Here is a 27,168-nt window from a genome sequence, read left to right as displayed (position 1 = left end):
CATATTATATAAGGATAAGTAGAAGCCACTGATATATAAGATTTTATAATTGATTCTCGGGAAATGATTAGGGAGCTAAATAATTTTAAATATAGAATTCTTGAGAAATAACGAAACTTTTATTAAGTTTGATAAATTTCGAGTTCTCTGGTTAACTTTTACCGAAAGCGGCGAAGTTTTCGGTGTTAAGAACACCAGTTCTCCTGTAATTATACTTTTCTAAACTTCCACTTGAAGCTCGACACTTTCTGCCCACACTTTATCTTTTTCGTTTTTCTCCCTTCAACGTTTGCTCAAGTTAATTTGTAAGAGTTTTAAGATAACCAGGAGCAAAACTTTCACCGAAGTTTTTGATCCTTTGATATTTTCGTCATTGAATTATAGGATTTTTCACGATTTGAAATTATAATAACAACATTCCAAAAGATTGAAAATCAAATTTCATCATTTATTCCGCTTGATGCTTCTGATCTGCTGTAACGCTCCGTTAGAAGCGAATAAATTCTGGACGATTTTATCCGTTCAATAATAAGAACCCGAATGTCCCACCATTTGAATTATTAACGACAAAATTTATCTCTCACGGACTTGAAAGTTTTCTTGAATTCTCGTTAACGTTGTTTCATTTTTCAGAGAACTGCGGAAGAGACAGACGTATCCTCGGTTATCAGACTATCTCCTTCACTTCCGGCGATCGCACAAACTTTGGCTGAAATTCTTGTACATTTTCGTTGGAAGTCTGTCGCCATGGTCAGCACAGGTAAGAATCAGAAACTTTGACCGTCACTGTTCGACCTCGAGACACCAAAGTGTGACAGGAATAATTCATGTTGTTCCAGAATAAAAAAAAAAAAAAAGAAAAAAGGAAAGAGAAGAATTCAGACATCGAGATAAGAACAGACTGCAAAGATGATTTACTTCAAAAGACTAATACTTGCAATGAATTCTTTCCAAACTTCAAAGATCATTTCGAGTCAACAGATTTTTATTACATAAAGAAATACGAGTACGAAGAAAATCGATTAAGCGGGAAGAACAAATATCCTGTGTTTACAAAAAATAGGTGATTTATCTTCTCGGTTGTTTATCGAGTGAAAAACTTTTTCAATAACGATATCGGTATAAATTGTGAACGACGCGTGCCTGGTGATATTGATATTTGAGCATTCGAGAAGCGAGAAACAGTGTAATTTAAAAACCGGCAACCCTAGCGGACCGAAAGGGCGTAATTGCTTAGTAAACCTTTTTGGCGACCGATTGCCAATCGAGTGGAAAATCTATTTCCCTCGCCGAAATAGATGAAAGTAAACCGGGGTATTCCCAAGCTTTTAACGACGGGACTTTGAAGAGGGTAAACCTTAAAAAAAAAATGGGGGAAAAACACGGAGGTGAAGCGCAAAGAACTACGTGTACTAAATTCAATTTCAAGTCACACTTCGCATCTATTCGCACCGAAATACCATCTCTTGGATCAATGGCTGTTTTTTCATCCAATTCAGTTTGCAAGATTGTGTTTCTCGATTTTCGGAACGAAATAGGCTGAAATGAGATTAAATGAAAGCTTGAGCTTGATAAATTTCATCTCTTCGACTTTGTATCTTCCGTTAAGATGTTGTACGTGAGCGGTGTTATAACAGCGATAACTTTTTTACTCGAAACTTTCTTCAGCTCCCTCCACAAGAACTTTTTATACGCAATAACGCATTTTTGACGAGGTCCAAACTAAGGTAATAAAGATTTTTCGTTTTATGTAGGTGAAAACAGATGATACTCGAAGTGTGTTGTGTACGAAATTGATAGTCAAAACATGCGAATGTGAAAGCAAAATCATGAAAATTTGATTCTGTCCTCACGAAAACCGAAGTATGTGAAGTATTTCGAGATAATTTTGGAAAATTTTCAAAGTATTTTGCCGGGAATTCAAAATCATGTGTGTTCAATTCAATATGGCTATGATAAAATGAATTTTTTATTTTTCACCCTGTGATTGATATCAAATCCAAAATTGCAAATTTGATGTTGTGAACCCAGTAATGATGAAAAGCGGTTCATTTATTATTGATCAAGATAGGTTAAAGACTTCTTAATGCTCTGTTATTATTTCAGGTTGCTCTTTTCAAAAATAAAGCCGAAATCGTTACATCCAAAAGACTGGTATTGATGCGAACGAATTAGAATCATTCCTAAACTAAGTAGGTCATTCAGAATCGGAGTTCATTCTGGTCATAGTTGTCAAATCCTTACATTACATAAAAACAGATTATAAAATGAAAAGTAATAAGTTGGTTTTCAAAATTTAAAAATTCAAATATTGTCGAATGGATTCGAAATTTGAATTCAGCGACAAGGCTAGAAATAAAAATTAAAAAAAAAAAAAAAAATGACTTTCTTAATGAAACGAATTTTGGTTTTTGTAAAATTCAAGAATCTTGATAACAAGACATCCCAATAATTCGCGGGATACAATAAAAAAGTGCTGAATACCTTGAAATTGCTCCTGCAAAATCGAAGAAATTGCCGTTATAATTTCATTCTACGCATATTCTGGCTAGAAATTTATCACCGGTGGGACAAATCAATGAAACTTTCGTAATCCAAAGCTCGGATATTCTGGTATAGAGGAGTAGGATTTTCATTAATTTGTTTATCTGAATACTCAATAATTTTATTTATAAGAATATTATTTGTTTTAATATTTTTAGGGGTTAATTTATATAGTTTTATTTTTTATTTAAGAGTGATTTTTATAACATTCTTATTTATTTTAATGAGCGCCTCTCAGCTCAACGCGATAGCGTACAGTCTACTTTGGTGTGATCGTCACGCTCCCACTCGCATCTCCTGTCTCGTTAATTATTCATGTACCTACGAGTATAACGGCGTTAGACTTCAGCGTCACGAAGTGGCAGGAACGGAAATAATAATGGAGAATTCACTTGATTATTATATACATACACGTATATAATATCACGCATTTCGAGCATCTCACGCTGAAAGATAATTCTCCAATTTTGGGTTTCATATTATATTCATCTCACCGATACTACGAACATAATTTGTCAAAAAACGGCCCGATGATATTGCATTTTAAAGCGAAATTCGAGATCAAAGCTTCTGTACGTCGAATTCTTGAATAAAAATTATTTTCACTGTTGCAGTGAAAAAAAAATCTATCTTCCTTTTTTATCGAACACAAAATGACGTATATTCGATCCAAAGTTCGAGCAATTCGAGTGAAAAAATATATCGGACATCGATCGAGTTGACGTCACTTGAAGTTCAACGCTGCCTCAAGTTACGGAGGAAAGTTGTAATTTTAATAAAAAATTACAATCATAGTAATAATAACGGCAGCAGCACAAAGTATCGTAATAATAATTTAAAAAGTGAGGCGAAGGGTCGGTTCGGGTATTGCGTATGAAAATGGAATTACAAAAGTATAATTTAGCAAGTTAGATACATAAGTATGTAAGGCATGAAACCCATCTGATTTATTCAACTTATCATCTACAAATACTCCATGGATAAGTCGGACAATGTGTACATATAGGAAAAGGACGGGCAAAATGAGCACCCCTGAAAATTTGTTGTAATTCTTTTTTGTATTTCAGCTAAGGATAAAAACGCCTGGCAACTGTAAAGGGACAGTTTTCATGTTAAGATTCTAAGATCTGGTCATTGAAATCAGTAATTGGAGCTTCGGATCTGTGGGGGGTAATTTTACAATCGGTAATATGAGCTATGGTGAAACTGTTTTCATGCGATATTGCTATCGCTAAACGAGAACCAGAAATTACAATATTTTAGTGAATAAATGATGCTCTCACTATCAACTGAGCGCATTTGGGAATGAACTTGGGCTGAATATGAGTAAGTTTCATGAATTCCGCTACAAAAGAGCGATGCACTGTAGAAATTTAAACCATTTCCGTTCGTCTGTTTATTTAATACTAGCAACCTCCGTCGCGGCTTCGACCCGTTTCGAATTTAATGACCTAACCTACAACCGAATTTAACCTAACCACCGACATGCAACACGCTCGTTTGTTCGAGCGACTCACGCGCCACCTATTGTAAAATGGTTGGACCAATTCAGAAACATTCTCGCGCGTGAGAAACGCATTATACGGGACAAACAATTAAATGCTCATTTTTTACGGATAAATAGACAGATAGACTGACAGACATTCATTTTTATATAATATATTTAGATAGATAGATAGGAAAAAAAAACGGTGAGTTTGCTCCGTCGGTAAGGGTAGTAGTACTACATGACCATAATGGAGTAAAACCGGAGAATACAATATACTTTTTGAATACTTCGAGACCCTTATTTTTTTCACGCCTTTTCCTTGTGCCTGGCCTCTGATGGAAGAAAGTTTTAATTGAGATAACTAACGAAAAAGTTTGAAATTAAGAAGAAACAGGAAACTGCTGTAAAAACGTGTTCATATCGTTGTATAAATCGTTGTTAGATTAATTTTTGCCCCGATTCAATTTACTGTATCAAAAATAGTTCTCAAAAGAATCAACTTCTTGCGAGAAACTGCCAATAGAATTTTTCACAGTGTCTTAAATTTTCCACGGGGTTCAGGGAATTCTTATGGGGGATGTTTAAAATTTTTTATGAGATTTGAGAATGTTTTACGGGGATTTTCTATAGGGTCTCCAGAGAGTTTCAAAAATTATTATCGTAAGTTTGTGTATGAAATTTCATGGGACTTCTGTAGAAATTTCATAGGGTTCCAGAATGATCCAGATGTAGCTTTTAATATGCAACTGGTATAAAACTCTACGTAAAATAAATTGGAATTTTTTACGGGGAATTTCCATGGGGCTTTGAAAGTTTCCCACGGAAAGTTCGTATTCAAGTTTTCTGTGATATGAAATTTCAAATTTTGTCACAAAGTTGAAGAATTTCATAGGAGGGGGAGATTTCTATGCGAATTCGATAGGGTTGAAAACTAGCATAGCACTCTGTGCGCATGTTACCCGTATATATTTGAATGTATGTAAGGTATACGTCACTGTCTACAGCAGAAACGTGAATTTTCCCTTAATTACCGCGAAAGGGAAGAAGGGATGGTCGCGTAGGTCGGTTGAGCTCCAGCTTTTATACATAGGTATATTTAAAGCAAGGAAACGTTAGAGAGAATCCAACAATTCTACCTCGGAGGGAAACCCTTGCCTCTGTCAACGTCTCTGTCCCCTCGCTCAAACCGGTTAATGATCATGGTGGAAGCCATGAGATGCAGCGCTGTTCGTTCGGGGATAGCTCACTCCTTTCGGTCACTTATATGTACGATATATAATATATATATTTAACGTGGGGTATGACGGATCCCCTGAAAAATTTTGACAAAAAAAATACATTTTTTTAAAGCATTGAGATATTAGAGGCTTGTAATTTGTTTGGTCTCACATATATTGATAGATAGATAATCAAACGATTCATTGTATACAGGTAGAATTGAAGGATGGAGAGTTATTGGAAAAAATACACTAGAACATTTTTGTATCATTTTTTGGAGGTTGTCCGTCGTGACCCGGAATTTTTTTTTTTTTTTTTGATATTATGGCAATATAATTATGAATTTGACGAGATAGATGAAAACAACTTGTGCCTGGTGCTCAAGAGCCACCAACAATAATTAATTAGCGGCTAAGGAGGTTCGTCCTGCCCCACGTTCCCTTATAAAGCTTACGAATTTGCAAAAAATTAGTGCATAAACTAAATTTCTTTGTATGGCTGCTTTGGTTCAATTCTTCATGCATTTACTTCCTGTCACCCTTCAGGTGATTTTATCTTATTTGGGATTCTTAATTAAACGGAAAAAAAATCAATGTGTCAACTTTAACTAAATACGTCACGGCTTATATTATTCTACCCGACTCTGTTAGAAAAAAAATTTATTCATCACGTCTGTAAACAAAAGTAGTGGTTCTTGAAAAGGTAAAAGAAAAAAAAAAGGAAACAGTGCAAAGTGATGAGAATATTTGAATAATAGCTAATGAAGCTATTTTTAAGTGTACCTAAACTCTGTTTAAATAAAGAAGAACATACTTTAAATGTCTCGTCAAGTTACCGTCTTTGCAGAATAGTGAAAAAACAAACTGACAGCACAGATTGATTTTAAAAGTTCACCGACAAAGTAGAAAATGGCAGCAAATAGTAATTGGGAATTACCTCAAATATCTCATAGGAAACCTACGTACAGATTATAAAACATTCGATTCGTGAAATGAAGTCTTTTAAAAATTATAGCTGGAAGATTCGTGAGAAACAAAAAACTTTAATCGGATAAAAAAGTTGAGAATTACACAAAATAGTATAAAGTAGCAATAAACTGTATAAGATATAGAAATGTTCTGACAATTTGTTCGATGAAAAAAAATTTTCGTGAAAAAGAGAAAATTTTTGTTGGTCAGAAAAATATGATGGAAATTGGATGAAAGAGGTCCGATGTGTACAAAAGAGGTAAACAATTTCCAGTGAGTGCTAAAAAGTAAATAAAACCTTTCCTTGAGGAAATTACACACCTTTACCGTAGAAAAAAACAACCCGTTGTTTGGTTTCGATAAGTCCAAATTGTTGTTCACCTTTTATGAACTTCAGGGCACTTGTTGCAAGTAAAGCCAATCCAAAAGTCATTTTGCTTGAATCGGAAAAGTTCCTCACCCATAAGAAACGTATCACGAAACTTTCGTACCTTTAATCCAAGTTTTTCAAATGTTTGCAGTGACATTACGATACTTGCTGTGATTTCTTTTGGAATTTTATCACTATTTTGGAAACTATATTCCCTTTTTTCTGCTCGCTGATTAGTTGAAACGATTTTCTTAACTAAATAATATCGATTCCATGGTTAAACACATTTTCTGTCGAACTTGGATTGAATTTTTTGGTGGAACCGAATGAATTATGGGAACAAAATACGCGTTTGACGAGCGATAGACTTCCGTAACCTTTAGCTTTTCTTCTGATTTCAGATCACGGCATCTGGCCAAGCCTGGATCACGCTATGGTTGGTTCATTGCGGAGTATAGACGCGGTTCCGAGGCACCATGTGGTCTTGTCGTCCCATGCAATGGCGAGACAAATCCATGGTGCCCTCAGGCCGCTCCACAACATCCCTTGCAGAGGTAAGACAAGCACATAAATATCACTGATTTTTCCGACACATTTTTTTCTCAAACTTTATACAATAAATTCTCCGCAATTTCTCTGTATTCAGGATGGATAGGGTGAAAAGTAACGTCAAAATGTTGTCAAGACCAAATGACAGAAATCCAAATCAAAACACATTTTAGTTTTCTATACTTTGACGTTTCTACGTTTTGACTTTTCTGTATCAATACTTTCTACATTATACACTGACAGAAATTTTTATCCGGTTACCGTTGAGTCCTTAACTATTTTCATTTTTTACCACAAACGAAAAATATAGTCCTAGGTACAAAATGAAAATTAGTATTGTAGCTGTTTTAATCTTTCTCGTTACGATCACTGTTGCTATATTTTCTTGTAACTGTTGCGAAAATTCAATGCTTGTGCAACGATAAATCGACGTTAAAGCCTTATTTAACCAAAAAAGTATAGTAAACCGAACAAACTAATTTTGCATTGCAATTAGCAAAAAAGGATCAACAACAGCGCAAAATGGTTACGTGTTCCTCGTTTTTCGTAATCCCAACAATATTCAAACAGTTTTTTTAACGATACCTGTTCTAATGAATTTTTCTAGTTACTGTAACAAATGAAAAAGTTTTTCTCAGTGTAACATCCTGTAAGATGGAATTTCAAGCTTTGAAAATTGAATGTTTTGAGCCTTCTATTTTCTAATCCTTCTATATATTTGACGCCCACCCATTCACGGAAAATCAATCGTAGGTGAAGAAGATATCATGACAATAAGAGGAAAAAATATATATTCCGGATGTTACGAATTCACGCAACGAGGTAGATATTATTGCACGGCAAAAAATCGCGAGTCTTGTAGCTCCACCTTTAACGGTATCCGCGAAGGAAATTACGCATCAACTTTACGAGGGAGATATATATCGCGTGTACTTCTCCCTTGAATGCTTTGGGTTTTTTTTTTTTTTTTTTTTTTTTTTTTGTGGCAGGCTTTATTTCCTCACCTAGTTCAATTTTTTCGTTTGCTACAATATCGTACAAATATATTTTCTTGCGATCATTTCTAATCGATAATAGTCAGAACAAATATCGCCATAATTTGACGAACTTTATTCGCATAAGTAATTGCTTAGAAGATTCACAAAGTTAGAAAAAATATATTGCTTTCTACGAACTCCTTGCGATTACCTGTATACCTGCAAGTTTTTCAAACTGGTTTGTTTTTGTTTTTTTTTTTCCTTTTTTTTATATATATATACGAAGTTGAGTGAAGGTAACTGCGAATACAGTCGACTGAACTTTGCCACTTTTGTCGATATTATCACGGTCAGAACGGGTACTCATCAAACTTTGCCATTGACGCTGATAAAAATTTTAACCTCTTGGGATCCGCAGCCACATAAAACTTTACGAATCGGCATTAGGTTTCATGGATTTTCCAATGAGGTTCTGTTTAATTACACAGATAATAGATACCTATGCCTCCTAACGCGATCTCCGTGAAATTCGATCTGAAATTAGAACTGGTCTCATTAAATTGTACGCAGTGTCATCGAACCGACCAAATTTGAATAAAACTTTTCTATAATATATTGAATATTCCGTAAGATTCTTGGGATTTAGATAAAATGTAGGAAAAAAAATTGCGTTAAATCTATCGATCTAATCTCTTTGGCAGTTGTTAAATCGAGTTTTTGAGATACGGTGAAATCGTAAAACAATTCTGTTGAATTTGCATCAAGCTCTTGGGTATTAATTATATCCTCGAGCTATTTCAGAGCCTGAATAATGAACTTGATACTCTACAGACTTTCTCAGCAGGAGCATAGTAACACTAAGTTTTTTTAGTGCGATGCTTGTATTTTACAAAATATCGGATAACCTAATCTAGATCGAACTGAATCGAATTGAAACTTTTTATGGCGAGTTCTTTGAAGCCGAATTTAAATCTCAAACACCCTATACAAAATTCCAAGTATATATTGACTTTGAAGTGGACTGGATCTGAACGCCGAAGCCCCGAAACGGGCAAATATTTTTTACACGTCGCAGTGCGGAAAAGCCGAATTTACATCCTTCTATCTTGAAAGTTACGCGGATTCCCAGAGGCCTTCGCGCCTCGTCTATCTGGGTATATTTATGTCGATTCTTGTTTGGGTCAGCTCGCATCCAGCAGCGGTACTGACCCTCCGATAAGAATCGTGAGGTCGCTTTGTCCTCATCCTTTCTCCTCTTCCTCATTCAGCCTTTCTTGTTTCGGCAGCGAACCTCATTTTCCTCGTTTGGATACCTTTTTGTTGGTGGAGAAAAAAAAGCCTACGGTAATCAGGGAAACGACGTCCATTGAAAAGAGCCACCTATCCAATAAGCTTCGATGTAGTATCATAAAAATAAAGAACGTGACCCTCAATTCGGGATATAAACCTGATTTGACTTGATCGTAAATATCGAAATTGTCCAATTTCGGTCGACTTTGGGTCGATTCGAGATAAAATTTATAAGAAAATGAAAACTAAGTGTGATTATGATAGATGTAATTTTCTTTTACAAAACAAAGCTTGATTTTCCAGGCTTAGAATTCTTCATCCACTTTCCATGATCATTAAAACTTGTAGAAACAATTCTGGGAACAATTCTACATCGTGATAAAACCTAACGCCAACTGACGGTGGCGTCCAGAAGCTGATAGTTCCGAGTTTCGCCGGTAGACGTACTATCTCAACATTACTCAAAGCCATAAAACTCGTGGATTTTTCTTCTTCTTCCGAAAGTTTGTCTCAGGTTTCGGTAAACAGGCGGCAGTGTGTTGGAGTGAAAACGCTATTTCAACACCCTATCAAAATATACGGGTGATTCCATTCCGCCCTCTGCCTGGAGGATATTACAAGGTACCGAGCAAGGAGATAAACGGGCTACGGTATAGAATTTAGTACTAAAACGTGAAGGCAAACGGAGCTAATATATGCCATAATGTATACCTAGACTAGGGTTGAATCGAACATGGGGTAATAAATTTAGGGAAAGAAACTAGCATTTATACGTCGCTTCAGCGTGAACTTGTTAAATTTTCTATAATCTCAGGGAAAAATTTTCTCACGTGTACATAATATGTATGTATCTGTGTGTGAAAACTCAATTTCCTACTCGATGTGTTGCTTGCTGCTGCTGCTTTAAACGCGTTGCAAGCCACTCGGAAAAATTTCCCCTGGAACTTTCCGTCCCATCGATATTATTTTAGAGGTTGTACAGGAGTAGACGAACGGAAAAATGAGTGAATTTTAAAAACCTATAACTCGATACACCAGTAATTCACTTCGACTGTGGTATATTTGATCCAAACTTATGTTAAATGAAGCTCCAATTTTTGTTTTCACTGTCAGAATCAATCATTAGGAAGCATCGGTATCGACAAAAATGACAGATAGTTTACTCGATATCATGTTGAGTAGAGACTACGGTATCTGAAAAACAGCTCAACTGATTGACTTCAAATTTGGAGCCAATATCATTGGCTAGTTTATCCTCTTTGCCGCGATCCGAATTCTTTTTCATGAAATCCAAAAAAATAGATTCTTTTCTCCTCAGAAGTTAGGCTAAGAATGCGGTCGTTTTTTTTCAGCAATCGTCCTGTGTCTTCCACCGGATTCCGAACTCGCCACTCGAGTCCTGACCGAGCTTGATGTTATTCAGGGAAACCATGCTGTGGCCTCGGCCGTCATTCTTATCCAGACCGAGTCCCCGGATCTTTTCTTGCCGCCTTCGGAAGGCAGCGTAAATCGCGCCGACAATGACGGCCCTTCGTCTTCCAATTTTTCAACCTCTAATTCGTCGCGCTCCCACTCGGAACCGAAGACCAAAGTGACCGCAAATACCAGGAGATTGTCACCTTCGCGAAACCTCAGTGACACCATCCGGGAGAATTTGCTAGTTATGGTGCCATTTGATCAGAGGTAAAGTACCTTCGAGTAATTCAACCTGAAGTCGAATATGGAGGGTAGGAAAGATCCAACGAACCGAGCAAAGAAAGAAAGCTCCCGCCTAAGAGAAGCGAGGAGATTTATTCCTCCTCCAGAATATTTTCGCAGAATCACGACATTATAATACTTTTTCGTACGAAAATACGGATGTCCATGGTTAGAATTCAAATTCCCCCTCATGCATTCTGATCTTTTTGTTTTTTTTTTTCTAAATTCAATCCTGGCAACAGTGTTACCACATTTCATTTTACGCCGCTCGACGAGAACGGTTTCTTTTTAGTGCCCCGATTCATCTCATCCTGAACGAAAAGAGGATCCAAACACTTTACTTTCAGGCACAATGTGGAACAGGTTTACAATGGCAGTCAAACCTACCCGGAGACGACGATAGTTGCTCGTCTCGAAGAGTGCCTCGAGATACTGTCGAGCAGTAATCAGGACGACGTCAATTCGTACAACAAAATTTACACCTACGTTCTGCTAGACTGGCGCGACAATGGGTGGAAACCAGTCCTGAAGGTCACAAAGTCTGAAAATGAGATGATCGTCATCGAGATCAGCAAGGACGTCAGAACCGATGATGGAGTCTTCGAACCACCTTGCGACGAAGACAGAGAATGCCCTGGTAAATTATCAGGATGCACCTTTTTGTTTCAGTGATTCTAGACATTCATGATTTTTTGTACTCCGAGCACCTTGAATTTGGCAGATGGGTTGACAAGGAAAGTGCTCGAGGTGGTACTTCGCCGATTCTCTTCATTCTGTGATATATTGTACTACATCACAAAACATCGGATACGTATTTTTTTAAAGTGTCAATTCCGTCGTACGAGGGGTGAAAACTACCTCTAAGTTTATCTCCGAAAATCGATTTTTCGTCAGATGTTTCCTGAAACCAATTAGACAGTATCCGCTGATAGCAAGCGATGATATGCTCAGTCTTCTTGCCTTCAAGGGTTCCATTATTTGTTGTGGGGTAAACTTCAGGCGTAGCTTTTAGCTATCAAACGTCCGAATTGGCAAGTGAAAAACAAGTCTTCTGATGTTTTATAATGTACTGCAACATGCCGCTAAATGTCGAGAGTCGGTGGGATCAATTTTGGATACATGAGTGTTATTGTAAGTCTTATTTTTGAAAAATATTGAAAGAATCGCGCATCAGCCACCCTCTCCATGTTCCTGAATACGCTAGAGCGGTACAAATGGACCTACTCACGATGTAACCAATCCACGTTCGGGGCATCGATTTCTTTGAATGCCTACATTCATCAGTGTAGCAAGTCCCCGCGGAGTTACCTTCGATCCGGTGCAGTGGAATATTCATTCGGCCATTCGATTTGCGAAAGAGGGAGTAAAGTTCAGGAGCTCCTTAGGAAACGCTTAGGGTGGTCGAAGAAGAAATAAAAATCAACTGCCAACTCTACTCTGCGACTCGTTCAGCGTCAATTTAGCACCTGAACTAGACTGATTGGCTCTCATTTTCAGGTCGCTAAATGGATTGCTTTGACTCTCAGACGGACGAGAGACTGTCTATTAAGATGTGATTTGTGGTGCCTTTCTCAGAGACGGATGATAGCATCAAGTGGTTCAATTATTATTGCCTTTATCAGAGCTAAAAATTATCTAACCAATGAAATATTTTAGTAACCGTGCCTCAGAATCAAGAATAACTTTCCGATCTGTCATAACATGTTCAAATTTACTTCTAAAGATTTTAGTTGTTTTGTCATTATTTCGAGTAACTTCAAATGGCTTAGTATAATCGTAACAATGAACTCATATCGAGTTATGCGAAATACCTTTTGAGTAACTTTAGAATAATTCGAAATAAAGTCCATCGAGTAAATGTAAGTCCAATACCAAGGATGTACAACCCTGACTTCTACAACTGGATACTAGGTCCTCCACACTCTCTCCACTCGTCACAGTGCATACCCTTCGTTTATAGAGACACCCCTCTCTTCTTCAGATGGTGTTGACCCCTTCCGAATGGCCCACGTGATACTGATTATACTGGTTTCGATATTCTTCGCATTCGTCGCCATCACGACAACGGCTTTAGTCAGGTGAGAAGCTGAACTACTGAGATTATCAAAATCAACGCGCTCATTCCACTCCTTTCACATTCTCTTTCCACAGGAAACACCTGCTAAAGAAGAGGATGTCGAAGGGTCCTTACAAGATCATCTTGACTGCCAGTGACTTCGTATTTCCTCAGGTTCATGACTCGCGTCGGGTGAGTGCAGATTTTGTGATTGTTCTCATATCGACCGTTCATTGATTCAATTATAAAACCTGACGACTGCTGACTCCTTCCAAAACTTTACTGTCAAATGGTCGAAATCCGATTACCGTTGAATGATTCACGTCAGGATTTAATTCACTTGAAGTTTTGACTGCCCAAACGCTTATAAGTCGGTGTTCGGTGATTAAATGTCGAAACCGTTGTCAACCACCTTGCTTACTAATACGTAATGATTCGTCAAGAGAGGAAACGTAATGCAGTGTTCAATAATGGAAACGGATTGTGCTTTGTGTTTAAGGTCGACGAAGGAATCGAAGCTATGCTTTGCTGTTGGCTTCAGCAGTTGCAGGAATTCGGTGGTCCTGAAGTTGACAAGCCGGACCTTCTTCAGGGTAGCGTTGGCTCTTTGAAACCTCACCTGCAGACGAGCACCGGAAGCTTGGCACGCCATACGATCTTCAAAGATCACCGAGCTCGCTACAATGTGAGTCCTTTAATATAACTCTCGCTTATTTTATTTTTTATCTACTTGTATGAGTTTTAAGCCGGTTACTGGTTACCATTACCATTGCCGGTTACCATTTGAAGTAATAAAACAACGTTCGATGTAAACTGAAAGGAAACCCGCGAGTGACAAAATTTCATGTATCTCTTCCATCGTTCTGAAGTCAATTTTCAGTGACTTTCGTATTTTCCATGATATCTTTCTGATCTGCAATCGAATGATTTTTCGAAAGACAACAACGTAAGACTCAATTACAAACAAGTCTTGATTCTTAGACAAATTTTCAATTCAACGAAAATCAAAGAAGAATTTGAACAGAGGAAAATTCGACCATGCTGAAGTATAAAAAAATGACAAGCAACGACGACTTGAGCTCCGGAGTTATTGTTAATTTTAAACTCTCACCAAGAGGCTGCACCTTTCTTATAACAGACTCTATTTCGCTTTCCGGCGAACGGTTCAATTTACTGCCAAGTAAAGTAATGGAGATTTATGCTGTCTCGATTTTACCTGAAAAGAAATCCCCTGGCCTCGCGAATTTGTTCAGTTTATCGACTCTTCGATATTCGGAACGCTGAACTGAACGAAAGAAGAAATGCAAAAGAGAAAGAATGCGAGACGCTGGCAATTGAATTTCCAATTCAATTCCAATTCCTGCTAGAGAATACGCTTGTATCTTGCCATATATGGAGGCATTAAAATTGAGCCTGGTAAATTCTCTAGATTGTCTCGTCATGTAAAATCTTGGGCAACAAAATGAGAGTATTGAAGCAAAAGAGAAAAAATATCGCTGAAACATACCAAGAACCGATTGAAATGAATTGACGATTCTTTGAAAGATTATATTCAGTATTGCGAAAATAGAACAGATCTGTTCAGGTTTGCAGAAAACGTTTGGTGCCACGGTTTTTCCTACTTACAAGCCGAAAAATATGGATTTTATTTCGTTAATATTATTATTGTCTTAGAACTATCGTTCGCGTTGCATTTTAATGAGATAAACCTCTAAAGGGTGTCTCATTTTTAACTCATACAAGCAAATTTGACCTTTAAATGACCCCTAGAGGTCACTTCGACCCTTAACACAGATACTTATCAAAACGTATAATTTCGTGCTCTTTCAGAATCCGAGGTAAAAAATAGGGGTTTTCATTTGATACTCGACAACTTTTATTTGAAATATTTTTTGATTGTCTTGAAATGCTAAAATGGGACACCCCGTATATTCAAAGCGACAGACACTCAAACTTTTTCTTACTTCTTGCTGCATCGCTTTGTCTTTTCTTTACACATCGAGAAAATTCTCGGCACATAAATTTATAATCCAATTATCGAAGGGCAAGCGAAGAACGGGAATTAATTTTCCCTGTCTCAAGGAACGGTGCTGACGAGATGCTAATTGCTCCAATTAATTCATTTGCATTTCGAACAATTTTTATCGCCATGTGTCATAAAAGTCTGTGAAAATCGCTTAAATTAGTCTTGAAAGGGGGATAAAATTAAAAATGTTAAACTTCGTCGATAATTTATGAATGAAACTGTCTACCATCGCACCTAAAGAAAAAGAATTGAACATCAGTATCGTGTCAAAGGAGATATTTTACATCACTTTCTGCTTACTGCTCGTGTTTCTTCACCCTTTATCGAACAAGTCACACGCCTTTATAAAGATTTTGACCCAAAATTACACACACGTCTGACCACCGTGAGGCAAAAGTGACAAAATTCAATCGCTTGACCCATTTGCGACGTGTCAGGCATCATTATTATTCCGTCACGACCCTCGTCAAACCACCGCGTTGGGTAGATATATTCTTTGTAGAATCTCGTTCACCTCTTGCGTTGCCAAAGAGCTTGAAAATCGCTGAAAAATACCAATGCATACTTTATTTGGCAGGGTGAAAAATCGTGCTCGCGATGTTTCACCTTTTTCCATTATTCCGCAGGCAATTTTAATTCATATGTGTTCAATATATATCTCTCTCACTCTTTTTTGTTTCCCTGTTTGTTTTTGTTTTTCTCATTCTAAAATTAAGTGGGCGAGTGAGCTGCTACATAAATATTAATCATAAATTGTTTTTTTTTTTTTTTTCTCTCTACTTCTATCCATTTCTCATCTTTCTCAGCTTTTTTTCTTCTCAAAATTTTTATTTCAATTCAAGCTTCCCCACTTGAATAATATTTCTTATGCAGAATCGCGTATCCTAAAAATAACTGGTTACTTCGAGCATTTTCTTCCAAGTTACAAATTTATCGATCAAAATTTTTGTAGTCTGGGAAAATTTTCTTAACAAAGAATTGCTCTTGAAAGTAACCCTGAATTTAATAAAAACTCCACATTTCCACTATTCTTACCTCAGTCCTTTTCTCCCTGCCCAATATTCTCTGAGTCCTCGTTGTCTCACCTACCGTAGAAAGTTATGTGAAATGGAAAATAGCGGTGGAAGGCGCGCAGCACGACTTTCACTTCAATCGTTTGGAGTCTCACTTTATGCGAAAAAAGGGTAAGTTGACTGCCAGGTGGTAGTTCTATACTTTTTCTGTCCCTCGTCCCGCATTATTGCCTCATGGTAATGACACCACCGGTCTGTTACATTGTCACTGTGTTTTCCTAAGATTTATTCAGAGTTATTCGAACTAGTACCTAAACCGATTCGAACTTCCCGGCAATAAAGTATCTAATTTAACGCACGAAGTCTTGATATGAAAACCGAGTTCGTGGTAAAAAAAAAAAAAATGAACAGTCTGTGAAAACAATGGCGTTTTGTAATTAGAAAAAGGTTTTGGTCAATTTTTGGTCACAATCGTGATTAGTATGTGATATTATTTTATAATACCGTTGACACAACAATGTCCGATGGCGCACTGAATTCTGTATAGTTATTTTTTTGTAAATATATCGCCAATTCATTTTTCAAAAAAAAAAAAAAAAAAACATAAAACATCGGCCAACCATTCGACTAAAATGAAGAGAGCCGTTTTTTGGTATTTGTTATCGAGAAATAAAAAAAAAAAATTCACTCTCGTTATCCGATGGAGAAGCTTTTACTTTTCTGCGGATCTTACCGAAACACGCTGATCATTTTTTCAACTACCTTATGTCGGTAAAAAAAAAATAACCAGCATGTTTTCGGAGAATTCATAGAAAGACAAAAAGTTTTTTAGAAGATATCGAAACGAGTTGTCAACTATTTTTTTCTCCGATGAATTCCCATTCACTGAAGTCCTGAGACAGGGGTATCTTTATTTTTGCTCAAGAGTGTGTCTAAATTTTTTTTTTTTTTTTTTTTACGAAATCAGTTTCTCTTACTTCATGATCATTCCTCATCCGCCGATATTCCGGATGTGATTTCTAAAGATAAAAGACAGCGTAAACCACGTTTGGTAAATAACTCTCACGGGGTAGCTACCGCCACTGTTTCTGATTTGTGAAGAGAAGATGACCATTAGGAAGATGGATTTTAACAAAGGACCTAGTGCCGAACCTTCGGGGACTCGACCTGTTGCATAATTCAGACTGAGCGGGAAACCCTTTGTACCGAGGTAGTCAGACAGCAAAAGCCCGAATAGCAGAATCAGGGTGAACAAGTTGGAGAACATCACGAGACACGCCTTCGAACCTAATAGCGAACGAACGAAGACAACCGGCCGTCAATAATGGCGTGAAATGTTCGTTAGCTGGTCTCACTTAATCATCGGCGTCTCCGTCTAATTGGGAACGATTATTCTCACCGATTTTCCTGCAAGCTCGAGTTGATTTTCCCGAAGCTCAATCAAGCATCGCGCCCAATTCACCTCGACTGCCCGATCACTATAATCTTGTTCCGGATTTAGTTATGTCCAGAATGTCCGTCTCTATTTATGCCAGTTGAGGTCCCTCGAGGTTCCGCAAAGTGTGGGTTCTTATTTTTATGTTTTCCGTAACCTTCTTCACTGCGAAGAAAATTTCCAGCGCTTACTCTGCAAGAATAATTTACGAATTCATCTTTTATCCTGTTCTGAAAATCTGCGGGAGTGAGTTTACGATTTCACGTATGAACAGTGCCCGTAACTTAAGTATTAAATGTTAAATATAACTTGCTTTATGAATTCTTTTTTGCGCAGCAGCTTAGGCAAAAAAAAAAAAAAAAACAACTGGACTGCGACAGAATTTTTCTATAAGACATATTAAAGTAGAATAATGTTTCAATCGACTTGAGATGGGAAGAAGCCGGGGATATTGTCGTTTTTCTTTTTCTTTGCTTTTTCATCCAAGTACTAAGGTTGGTGAAATCAATATACGGCGCAATCACGAAAGTTTCCACGAGTTCACACAGAAAACTGTGTAAAAAGAAATGCAAGAAAACTGCATGTACGGGAACTTCTGGAAGATTGAAAACTTTTCACAACGGAACTCGGGAAACTCTTCCCACCTATTTTACCTAGAAACGATGGATTTTTCTCCATTCCCGGAATATTAACGGTTCGGCTGATTTCTCAAGTAGACGTTGCATGATTTATAATTTTGCTGTACGAATAAAATTGTTTTTTTTTTTTTTTTTTATTTGATTGTGTAACAACTTGTCAAGAACAAAAAACAGAAATGAATAACCGAATTGCGATTCAATTGTGGAAAGAGGCAAATGAATTGACATTGAAAGTTGATGGAATTATTCGCAAATTTTAAGTTTTAAAATTATCGAGCTAACAGGTGTATCAGCAATGAAACATTTAATCGCGATATAATAAATTATAAGAAACTGATTGATACTTGAAAATCAAAGCGCTTTTTTTGGGAAGTAGAATATTAAATCTACTCCATATTGTAAATTATAAAGACAATTAGCAGAGTAAATTTTCGTTCAAGAATGGATAAAAGATTCTAGAGAGAGTTGACTCGAACTCAAAATTTAAAGAAGCTGTTGATTAGTTTATATACTTGATGATACGGTTCATACAGAAAATGAATAATTAGATTTTTGATACTATGTTGGTAAAAAGTTATCGCAAAAATATAATGTTGTATCATTTAAGTGAAGCGAAAAAATTGGAATTGATCGTGAAATATTCGTTGGCAAAATTCATGCAGAGGATTCAAATTAAATCCTTGGAAACAGAGCGAGGCGAAAGCGAACCTTTTGAAGTCAATATGCACAAAAGACCAAAACTCTCAGCATTGTATTTAATGTTTAAATTTATTCCGCACAGATGTTCAAGCTTTGAATGCGGTGTTTCAGGGGGACTTGGTTGAGCTCAAAGAGATTCCTTGTCAAGGAGCGTTCGAGCTGAAAAGCAAAGCCATGGACGTGATAGTCACAGTGAGAATAAATTCTTAATTTCTACCTTCTTTCCTGCCCTGTGGATCCGGAAAATTAATTTCTCTGTTGTTTTTCTCCCTTGTTCTACTTTCTTCGACGACAAGATCCACGGACTGAGACACGAGAACTTGAATCCACTGATAGGATGTTTGACGGAACCAACCAGGCCTTGTCTTGTGTCCGAGTATTGCTCCCGGGGTTCTTTGGAGGACGTTTTGGTCCAAGATGAAATAAAGCTTGATTGGTCGTTCCGGTTGTCCCTGCTGACGGACCTAGTGCGGGTAATTAAACGCAGACTCCTTCCGTGATGTGAACGTACATAAAAACACACTCGGTGTTCCGTTTTGAACGAAACAAACTGAAATTCTAGAATCTCTGATGGCAGTAATGGAGTATTGCATAAAAGTTTCATGTCTTTCGGAATGAAAATAGTTACCTTCGTTTATTTTGTGTGAAATGATGAACTTTCTTCAAACACTTCTACCTGTACGTATAATTTCAACTTAAAGCACACGACAAGATGCATCCAACGAGTCCAAACACGATGATTTTCGACTACATATTCGCGAGATATCGCAGTTTGAAGTTTTATTCGCGCAAGAAGAGCTTGCAGCTCAAGCAGGTGAAACGAGCTTGCGCTAGTCTTAAACTTCAGAGTACAAAATCTCTTGGACGGTTCGTCCGAAATCATCAAGCTTAGGCTCTCTGAATTCGTCTTGATGTCAGGTACAAGGTTAAATCGAAAAATAGTATCCCAAACTATTCAAACAAACGGCTACCATTTTTTTACTCACTCAAAGCGTTAATTCTATCTTTTTCCCGGTACGAAATCATGAAACGTTTTATTCCCAACTCTCTCCATTTGCAAAATGACAAACAGCAGGTTCGATCAAAATGGATCAGCGTAAATTCTTTTATGCCCAGTCAAATTTTATTATTCACCAGTTTTCACCCGTTCCTCTATTTCTATGATTTATAGGGGATGAGGTATCTACACAGCAGCCCAATTCGTATTCACGGATATTTAACCTCGAGGAACTGCGTCATAGACGCACGCTGGGTTCTAAAAGTATCGGATTATGGGTTGCCGCCTTTTTACGACGCCCAGAATGTTGTTCCGCCGGCGAAAACGGCCAGAGGTAAGTCTAAAGTAACCCTTAGGTAGACGTAAAGTAAATACAAAAATTAGTGTAAAAAAATGCAAACATAAAGGTCAAACATGAATAATTATATCTGCAAATTTTATTTTTACGCGTTAACATTTCTCTCATTTTTTAATTTGAACTGTTTGACCAAATTCGATCACGTCCTTTTGTATCTTTATTTTCATTTTTTGCCTTTTGATTTAAAGATGTTGCGCGGGCAAACAATTAATACGTTACATCTTTGCTGTGAAACGGATGTCTTCATTAACATTACGGAGTAGATATCTTAGATACGGATGTACATATATACGGATACGGATATATATATAGATATATATATGTATATATATATATACATATATACACACCATGAGGCCCGAGGCGCTTTCTCGCCGTCCAAGTCATACTACGGGATCAGGGTTAAGTACAGCAGAGTAGAGGAGATAATTTAGTTTACGATAAGTCGCGTTGAAGAGACTCGTGTCTCAAATTAATCCTGCAGCAAGGTTCTGCGAAGGCTGTCTACGAGGGGAAGTGAAGATCTGTGGAGAAGAGAGCCGTGTGCCTAATCGCGATTTGAATTTCATGCATCCAGGGACGGCACAGTCAAGATTCGAATGAAAAGGTTTACGAAAGTGAAAAAGACAAACCACAACAGGAAGAAGAAAAATTTGGAGAAATTACAGTGCACGAGGATAAAATAAAATGGCAATATGACAGACGGAAAGGAATAATAAAAATAGTATTCGATCTGACGACGGAAATATGTCGTCGTCGACGTAAAATAGTTCATTCGATAAATTTCTGTTACGGTCTAGACGATAGACGAAAAAGGCCAATAACAGTCGCGTATATTTGTCAAATTTTTACATACATGTCGATCCGTATACACGGTGAATTGGAATCTGATCCTATGAAAAATATACGACAGCTTGAGTTTCAAAATAAGCTTTGCAAAAGGCAAAAAATAATTCATTATCGAGATTTTTTGAAAATTGCAGAAATTTTAACTCAAAAAATAGGATTGAATTTTTCCTCATCAATTAAGAATAATCGGTATTCATGGGATTTCAAATTCTTCCGGCACGATTACAAGCGTATATATTGGGAATGACTGCCAGAACTTGAGGCAAAAAACGCTTGTTCACATTGTTAGGGTTTAAAAATTTCGCTGAGTGAATATTTTTGCGCACGGATTAACGTACAGCAAATGAAAGCAAGCGCTCATATTGACCGTAGTAAATTGGTCGAATCGGGAACGACCCATATTTGCCACAGCCTCTCGGGACTACGAACCTTGTTCACTCTTTTTTGTTTTCGATACAGTAAATGCTAATGTTTGAATTTTTTACTTCGGAAAACCGCTGCTCTAACGATTCACTTGTCGTAATAAACTATTTGATAATTTGAGAGTAATTGTAACTTGAGTAGACTCGTTTCAATTGACATAAAAAATAATAAGCGTTTGATTCGCAGTGATTGCGATACATTAGAATAATTTTTTTTTTTTTTTATTTTCTAACGAATCTTGTTGCTGCTGAAAAATGCAATTGTTAGATTATAATTGATTGGATTTGTAACTCAGAGAAAAGGGGAAAAGAAATGTTCATCTTAATTATATCACGATTCATTCGTTGAACCGTATTTTATTGTAGCATGGATATAAATTTCAGGAAAATATCAAAATTTATGTAATTGAAACAAACCGTAAATTAGTCACAAAGAAAGCACTCGAGGAATTCATTGATTATATTCATTCTGTGATTTATTGCAGTACGTCCAAACACTTGAGATCCGAATTTTTTTCACGTGCAAATTCAACCCTTCAAAGAGTCAAAAACCACTATTAAAATTAACTCCAAAAAATCAATTTATATGCTTTCTCGATATGTAAGGCTTAATTTGTCAGTTATAATTTAAATAAAGATGAAACAAAGAGATAACGTGAAAACTTGGGCTCAATTAAACTACCGTGGTCACGAATCCCAATTCAAACCACGTTATTTCCTATCGACAGGCAAAGACATCCACAGTGTTTTACCCTCAGGGGCTGCAGCCCTGATATTAAGGGCAGTACTTTAGGTGAAGTTCTTACACCTTTAACGGTCGAATTGGGACTTCAGAAACCACGTGTGCAATTTCATTTGATGTATCACAACACATCACAGTAAAATAAAATCGGTGGGGTACTTTCCTGGTTGGAATCTAGTACCTAGTTATATCAGGTGACAACCACGCCTCACAGACTTCAATTTTTTTTATTTCTCTCGGTAGGTGAGAGGTTTGAATTTTTTTTTATTTTCCGTTTCCCAGGCGGGGGGGTGTTTGAATCTGGAGATTCAGATTTCAGCACGCTGCATGTAACCCGCCAAGTTTTGTATGTTTCAGACCTGTTATGGACGGCTCCGGAACTCCTCAGGCATTCCGGGTTGAGGAAGAGAGGCACACAACCCGGGGATGTTTACAGTTTTGGGATAATCATGCAGGAGGTTGTTGTGCGAGGCGCACCCTTTTGCATGCTCGGATTATCTCCCGAAGGTATGAATGCCGAAACATATAATAAGGATCTCTCTATTGTTCATTTTGTCTAATAACACTTCATAACGCTTGAGTTTGACACTATAGTGCGAATGTTTTGTTCTATTTTGGTTCGTCAATATTTCAGAGCAAATCAATCAGGCAATTAGAAATACGCTTACTTTAACCTGAATCGGAAGAGCGCTAAATTAGATTCCGATGAGTTGAGGGAAACGGACAAAATCACAGGATTAGCATTTCCTGCAAGGTGGAGATTCGTCCGGGCGGAAGATGAGGGTTGAACGTTTGGCTATGTCAGCGGGTGTCTTAGACGTCTTCGTTGCGGAATTTGAACCCCGCAAGTTTCCAGATTAGAAATCTAAGTTCTCCCTTGCGCTTATCTATCAAGTTCTCTTCAACGTTATTACACAGCCTCGGGGTCAACCAGCTTTAGGGAAATTGAATTATCGCAGTCAGCAGTTATATGCTACCCAGCGCTGTGTATTTGTACATTGCGAACTGAAATATAATGTTCTTTCGATAATGGAACTGTAAACTCTGTACTTTTAAACACTAATCTTTTTTTTCTCTTATCAATATTAATTAATTTACTATCAAATTCTTTGAAGTCTTATAATTTATCATCTCTGGACTTGAGATCATCTAACGTAAGGAATATGGATATATTCTCTTCACTCATCCACTTCCATTGACATCAGATTTCCTAAGTTGTCTGGGTCACTAATTACGAATTTGTCCAAGGAATTATGAAACCAAAAATAACATTCTTATACTCTTATGTAAAAGCAGTAATTCTGAATTCTATTATTCTAATCTGAGATGCCGAATGGTTTTCCTCATCTTTAAAACTTACGAGACCGATGGTTATGCTTCAAACGCTCCTTCTATTTCCTTACCTTGCAATTTCGTGACATTTTTTTCCTCTTTTTTGTTACCTCACGTTTGTGATACGCTTAAATTTACCTTCAGATATCATAGAAAAAGTGAAAAGACCCCCACCCCTGATAAGGCCGTCGGTAAGCAAAGGAGCAGCGCCTCCGGAGGCAATAAATATCATGAGGCAATGTTGGGCCGAGGCGACCGATCTGCGTCCGGATTTCAACGCGGTCCATGACCTCTTCAAAAAGCTGAATCACGGAAGGTGAGTGTGCGACTTTAAGCCGCCTTTTCTCGCTCCACTCGACGATCCTCCCTTTTTCCTCTTCCCCACAACTGACGAACAGGTGCGTTGCCTAACGAGCGGTTAATTCACACAAGTACAATATCATGCATGATACGCTTCGCAGGGCGTTCTCGGTGCGAAAGGTTATCAGGACGTGGTGCAAGCGAGAAATAAGGGGGAAATAAGCGTTAGATGATGTTTTCTACTCCACCGAGAATATGTGTCGAGAAATCAGAAACTTGACAGGGTAAATATGTTTTACAGACGGCTAAAAACCTGAGTGAATTTTAGAAATTTCATTGTTCCGTGGACCATTTTTCCCGACTACAAAGATGAAATGACTCATGAGAACTTCAAATGATCCTAACAAACTGGATAATATCAACTGACGCAAAATAACTTAGAATGATTCTAGCATCACTTAAAGTGATGTCAAATGATTCAGGCGTATTCGTAATTTCGAGTTCATTTTTCTGTATTTGACGAAAAAGTTGGCGGGAATTTCCATCGAATGATAGTCGACAGGACAGAATGAGTTGATATTAAAGCCGCTATAGTTCCAGCAGTTCACCTAGTGGACGAGGGAATTGAAGTGTGAAGGAGGAGGTGGAAGAGGGGAAGGAGAAGAGAAGGTGGGGGGGGATATAAGAATGGATCAAAGTAGCCAGCTGAGCCAGCCGCGTGATGCAATCAAATCCCTTTGATCGTTGAACGGTAGATTTGACTCACAATCTGATACACGTCCACCTCATCAGATTAACTTTGCGTAGTCGACCAGCTTTAGCCGTTGGCTTGTCCGTCGGATAAAAAGTTTCCTGTGACGATGTCGCGAACGAAGGAAAGAGGAAAGCTTTCCAATCTTGGATAGTTACCCTCTCCCTGTCTCTGAGCTGATGGGGTTTATTATTTTCACGGTCAAGAAATCCTTCCGACCGGTCTCTTTCAAGCCTGGAAAAAGGGAATTGAATTCAACAAGGAGGGATAAACTATCTCCAACTTCTGGATCCTGTTTTGATCCCCTTTGAAAAACTGTGGCAAACTTTCGTAACTAATACCTCAGCAATGCAGCGGTATTCCATCTGCGCCGAGAGCGCTAACTGGCGGTGGCGTCCAGTAGCTAAAGCTTCATCGATTCTCCCGCAAAGTCCACCCGTTGCCAATCACTGAAAGCCGTTTGAACTCCAGACCTTTCGCTAGTTTTTTCTGCTCCACCCGGTAGATTGATACAGACGGGATCCGTGTCGGAGCATCTTTGAAACTGCGAGCCGCAAGGGTTTCTATCCACCAATTTGCGAGAGTATGTCTACTCGATACAAGTTACGGGCTGTGGCTAGCGCATTGATTTTCGACGTAGTTTCAAACTGTTGTACTCAACGTCCGCACCAACGACCTATTTTCACTTCAGTAATTCACTGGAGGAGCGACAATCTCGTCCTCGGAATCGAGGAGCAGGGTAACTGAGTCAACCGTTCTCCTCGAGAGTCGGAATTTTCTTCGTTCAAGTATCCGCGATGAGAAGTAAACACGAATTTGGAAGGAATTTTATCTCTTCAACGAAACTCGAGCACCTTGTCAAATTTCCATTTGGCTCCCACTTGTCCCGCAAACCTTGTAGCGATACGGACTGAATTAAATGGCCTTGGAAACACAATATTTAGGAAGGTGAATTTCGTCGACACGATGTTCCAAATGCTCGAAAAATACTCCAACAACTTGGAGGAGCTCATCAGAGAACGGACCGAGCAGTTGGACATGGAGAAAAAGAAGACCGAACAGCTGCTGAACCGTATGCTGCCCAGGCAAGTGCCCGTCATCTATTGATCGGAAACTTAGCAACTGGCTGAAAAAGGAGCGATAACATTCATGTGTTCAACTTTCAGCTCTGTCGCGGAGAAACTTAAACTCGGTGAGCCGGTGAACCCCGAAGAATTCCGCGAAGTGACTATATACTTCTCGGACATCGTCGGATTTACCACGATATCAGCGTACTCAACTCCGTTCCAGGTTGTCGATCTCCTGAATGACCTCTATACCTGCTTCGATGCCACCATAAACGCGTACAATGTCTACAAGGTAAAATATTGGACAAAGAGCTATCTCTCACTGTATGAATGTGCCGCACCGTTTGAATTAAAAGTTGAGAAGTAAGAAGAAACCATTGAAGGAAATTTCCAGCAGTATTTTATTGATCCAATAAAGGTACGCACGAATGAAACAGACTCCTTATTATATAATAAAAATGATCCGGAGAAAATTCGAATGACACAAGCTGAGCCATCAGCAATTTAAGAAAAGCTTTCATAATTAGAACATTCAAAATGCTCAAACTCTGGTGTTTTGGATCCGATTCTAATATTTTTAACTCAAATGCTGGTCAGCCATATACCCGAAAATTGTCCAAACAATGTTTCAGAAGCCATGCGTTTACAGCAAAGTTACAAAGCGCAAATGCAATTGTTGGCAAAGAAGTGTTGAACCTTAATCACAACAGTCTATGTAAATTCAATCTAGAAAGAACTGCTTATCTAAAAATTATTATTTGATCTCTGGAGATTTTCGAAAAGCGTATGAATCGGATCCAAAGCATTAGATTTCAAACATTTTGAACGTTCTGATCATAAAGACCCCTTCTCATTATCTTTTTATCCGAACATGTGTTATTCGAATCAACTCATAATCATTTATATTATACAACAGGGATGTCACTTCATTTATCTTTACCATCGTTTGTAAAAAGTATAACACTACTGATGATTTTTTAAACGGTTTTTCTCGTGTCCTGACTTTTCAGCCAGACGATGTGGCCCATTCATTCTGAATTCAGCAGAAACCATGGACGAGACAGTTGACTCAAGCGATTAAATTTTTTTTATTTAGTTTTTCTTTAAAAAAAAGTCTCCGGATGATCTTGAAGGTCATTGCAATTAATCTATACACTAATATGAACAGCTCTCTTTTCGCAGGTGGAAACGATAGGTGACGCTTACATGGTGGTCGGTGGATGTCCGGTGCGAATACCGGACCACGCGACCCAGATAGCGACGATGGCTTTAGATCTGCTTCACCAGAGCGGGAAGTTCAAGCTGCGACACTTACCGAAGACGCAGCTGAGGCTGAGGATTGGGCTACACACCGGTAAGTTGAAGGTTTGCGGCAATATC

At 37.9% G+C, this 27,168-nt stretch overlaps 1 protein-coding gene across 1 annotated transcript in view; it reads left to right on the top strand.

Annotated features, from left to right (window-relative positions):
* Positions 1 to 27,168, top strand: part of LOC124183360 (retinal guanylyl cyclase 2) — a 141,685-nt gene that overhangs the window by 105,791 nt on the left and 8,726 nt on the right. The window contains exons 6-20 of the mRNA XM_046571763.1: positions 634 to 760; positions 6,991 to 7,143; positions 10,758 to 11,088; positions 11,451 to 11,740; positions 13,085 to 13,181; positions 13,255 to 13,351; positions 13,659 to 13,844; positions 19,082 to 19,162; positions 19,267 to 19,443; positions 20,142 to 20,301; positions 22,696 to 22,845; positions 23,815 to 23,986; positions 25,666 to 25,806; positions 25,888 to 26,080; positions 26,971 to 27,142. Of these exons, the coding sequence (XP_046427719.1) occupies positions 634 to 760; positions 6,991 to 7,143; positions 10,758 to 11,088; positions 11,451 to 11,740; positions 13,085 to 13,181; positions 13,255 to 13,351; positions 13,659 to 13,844; positions 19,082 to 19,162; positions 19,267 to 19,443; positions 20,142 to 20,301; positions 22,696 to 22,845; positions 23,815 to 23,986; positions 25,666 to 25,806; positions 25,888 to 26,080; positions 26,971 to 27,142 (2,527 nt within the window). The remainder of the gene's footprint in view (positions 1 to 633; positions 761 to 6,990; positions 7,144 to 10,757; positions 11,089 to 11,450; positions 11,741 to 13,084; positions 13,182 to 13,254; positions 13,352 to 13,658; positions 13,845 to 19,081; positions 19,163 to 19,266; positions 19,444 to 20,141; positions 20,302 to 22,695; positions 22,846 to 23,814; positions 23,987 to 25,665; positions 25,807 to 25,887; positions 26,081 to 26,970; positions 27,143 to 27,168) is intronic.

Source organism: Neodiprion fabricii, chromosome 5 (genome assembly GCF_021155785.1).
Source record: "Neodiprion fabricii isolate iyNeoFabr1 chromosome 5, iyNeoFabr1.1, whole genome shotgun sequence".
NCBI lineage: Eukaryota > Metazoa > Arthropoda > Insecta > Hymenoptera > Diprionidae > Neodiprion > Neodiprion fabricii.
Note: the sequence above shows the minus strand (reverse complement) of the source record. Positions and strands in the feature narration are given on the sequence as shown.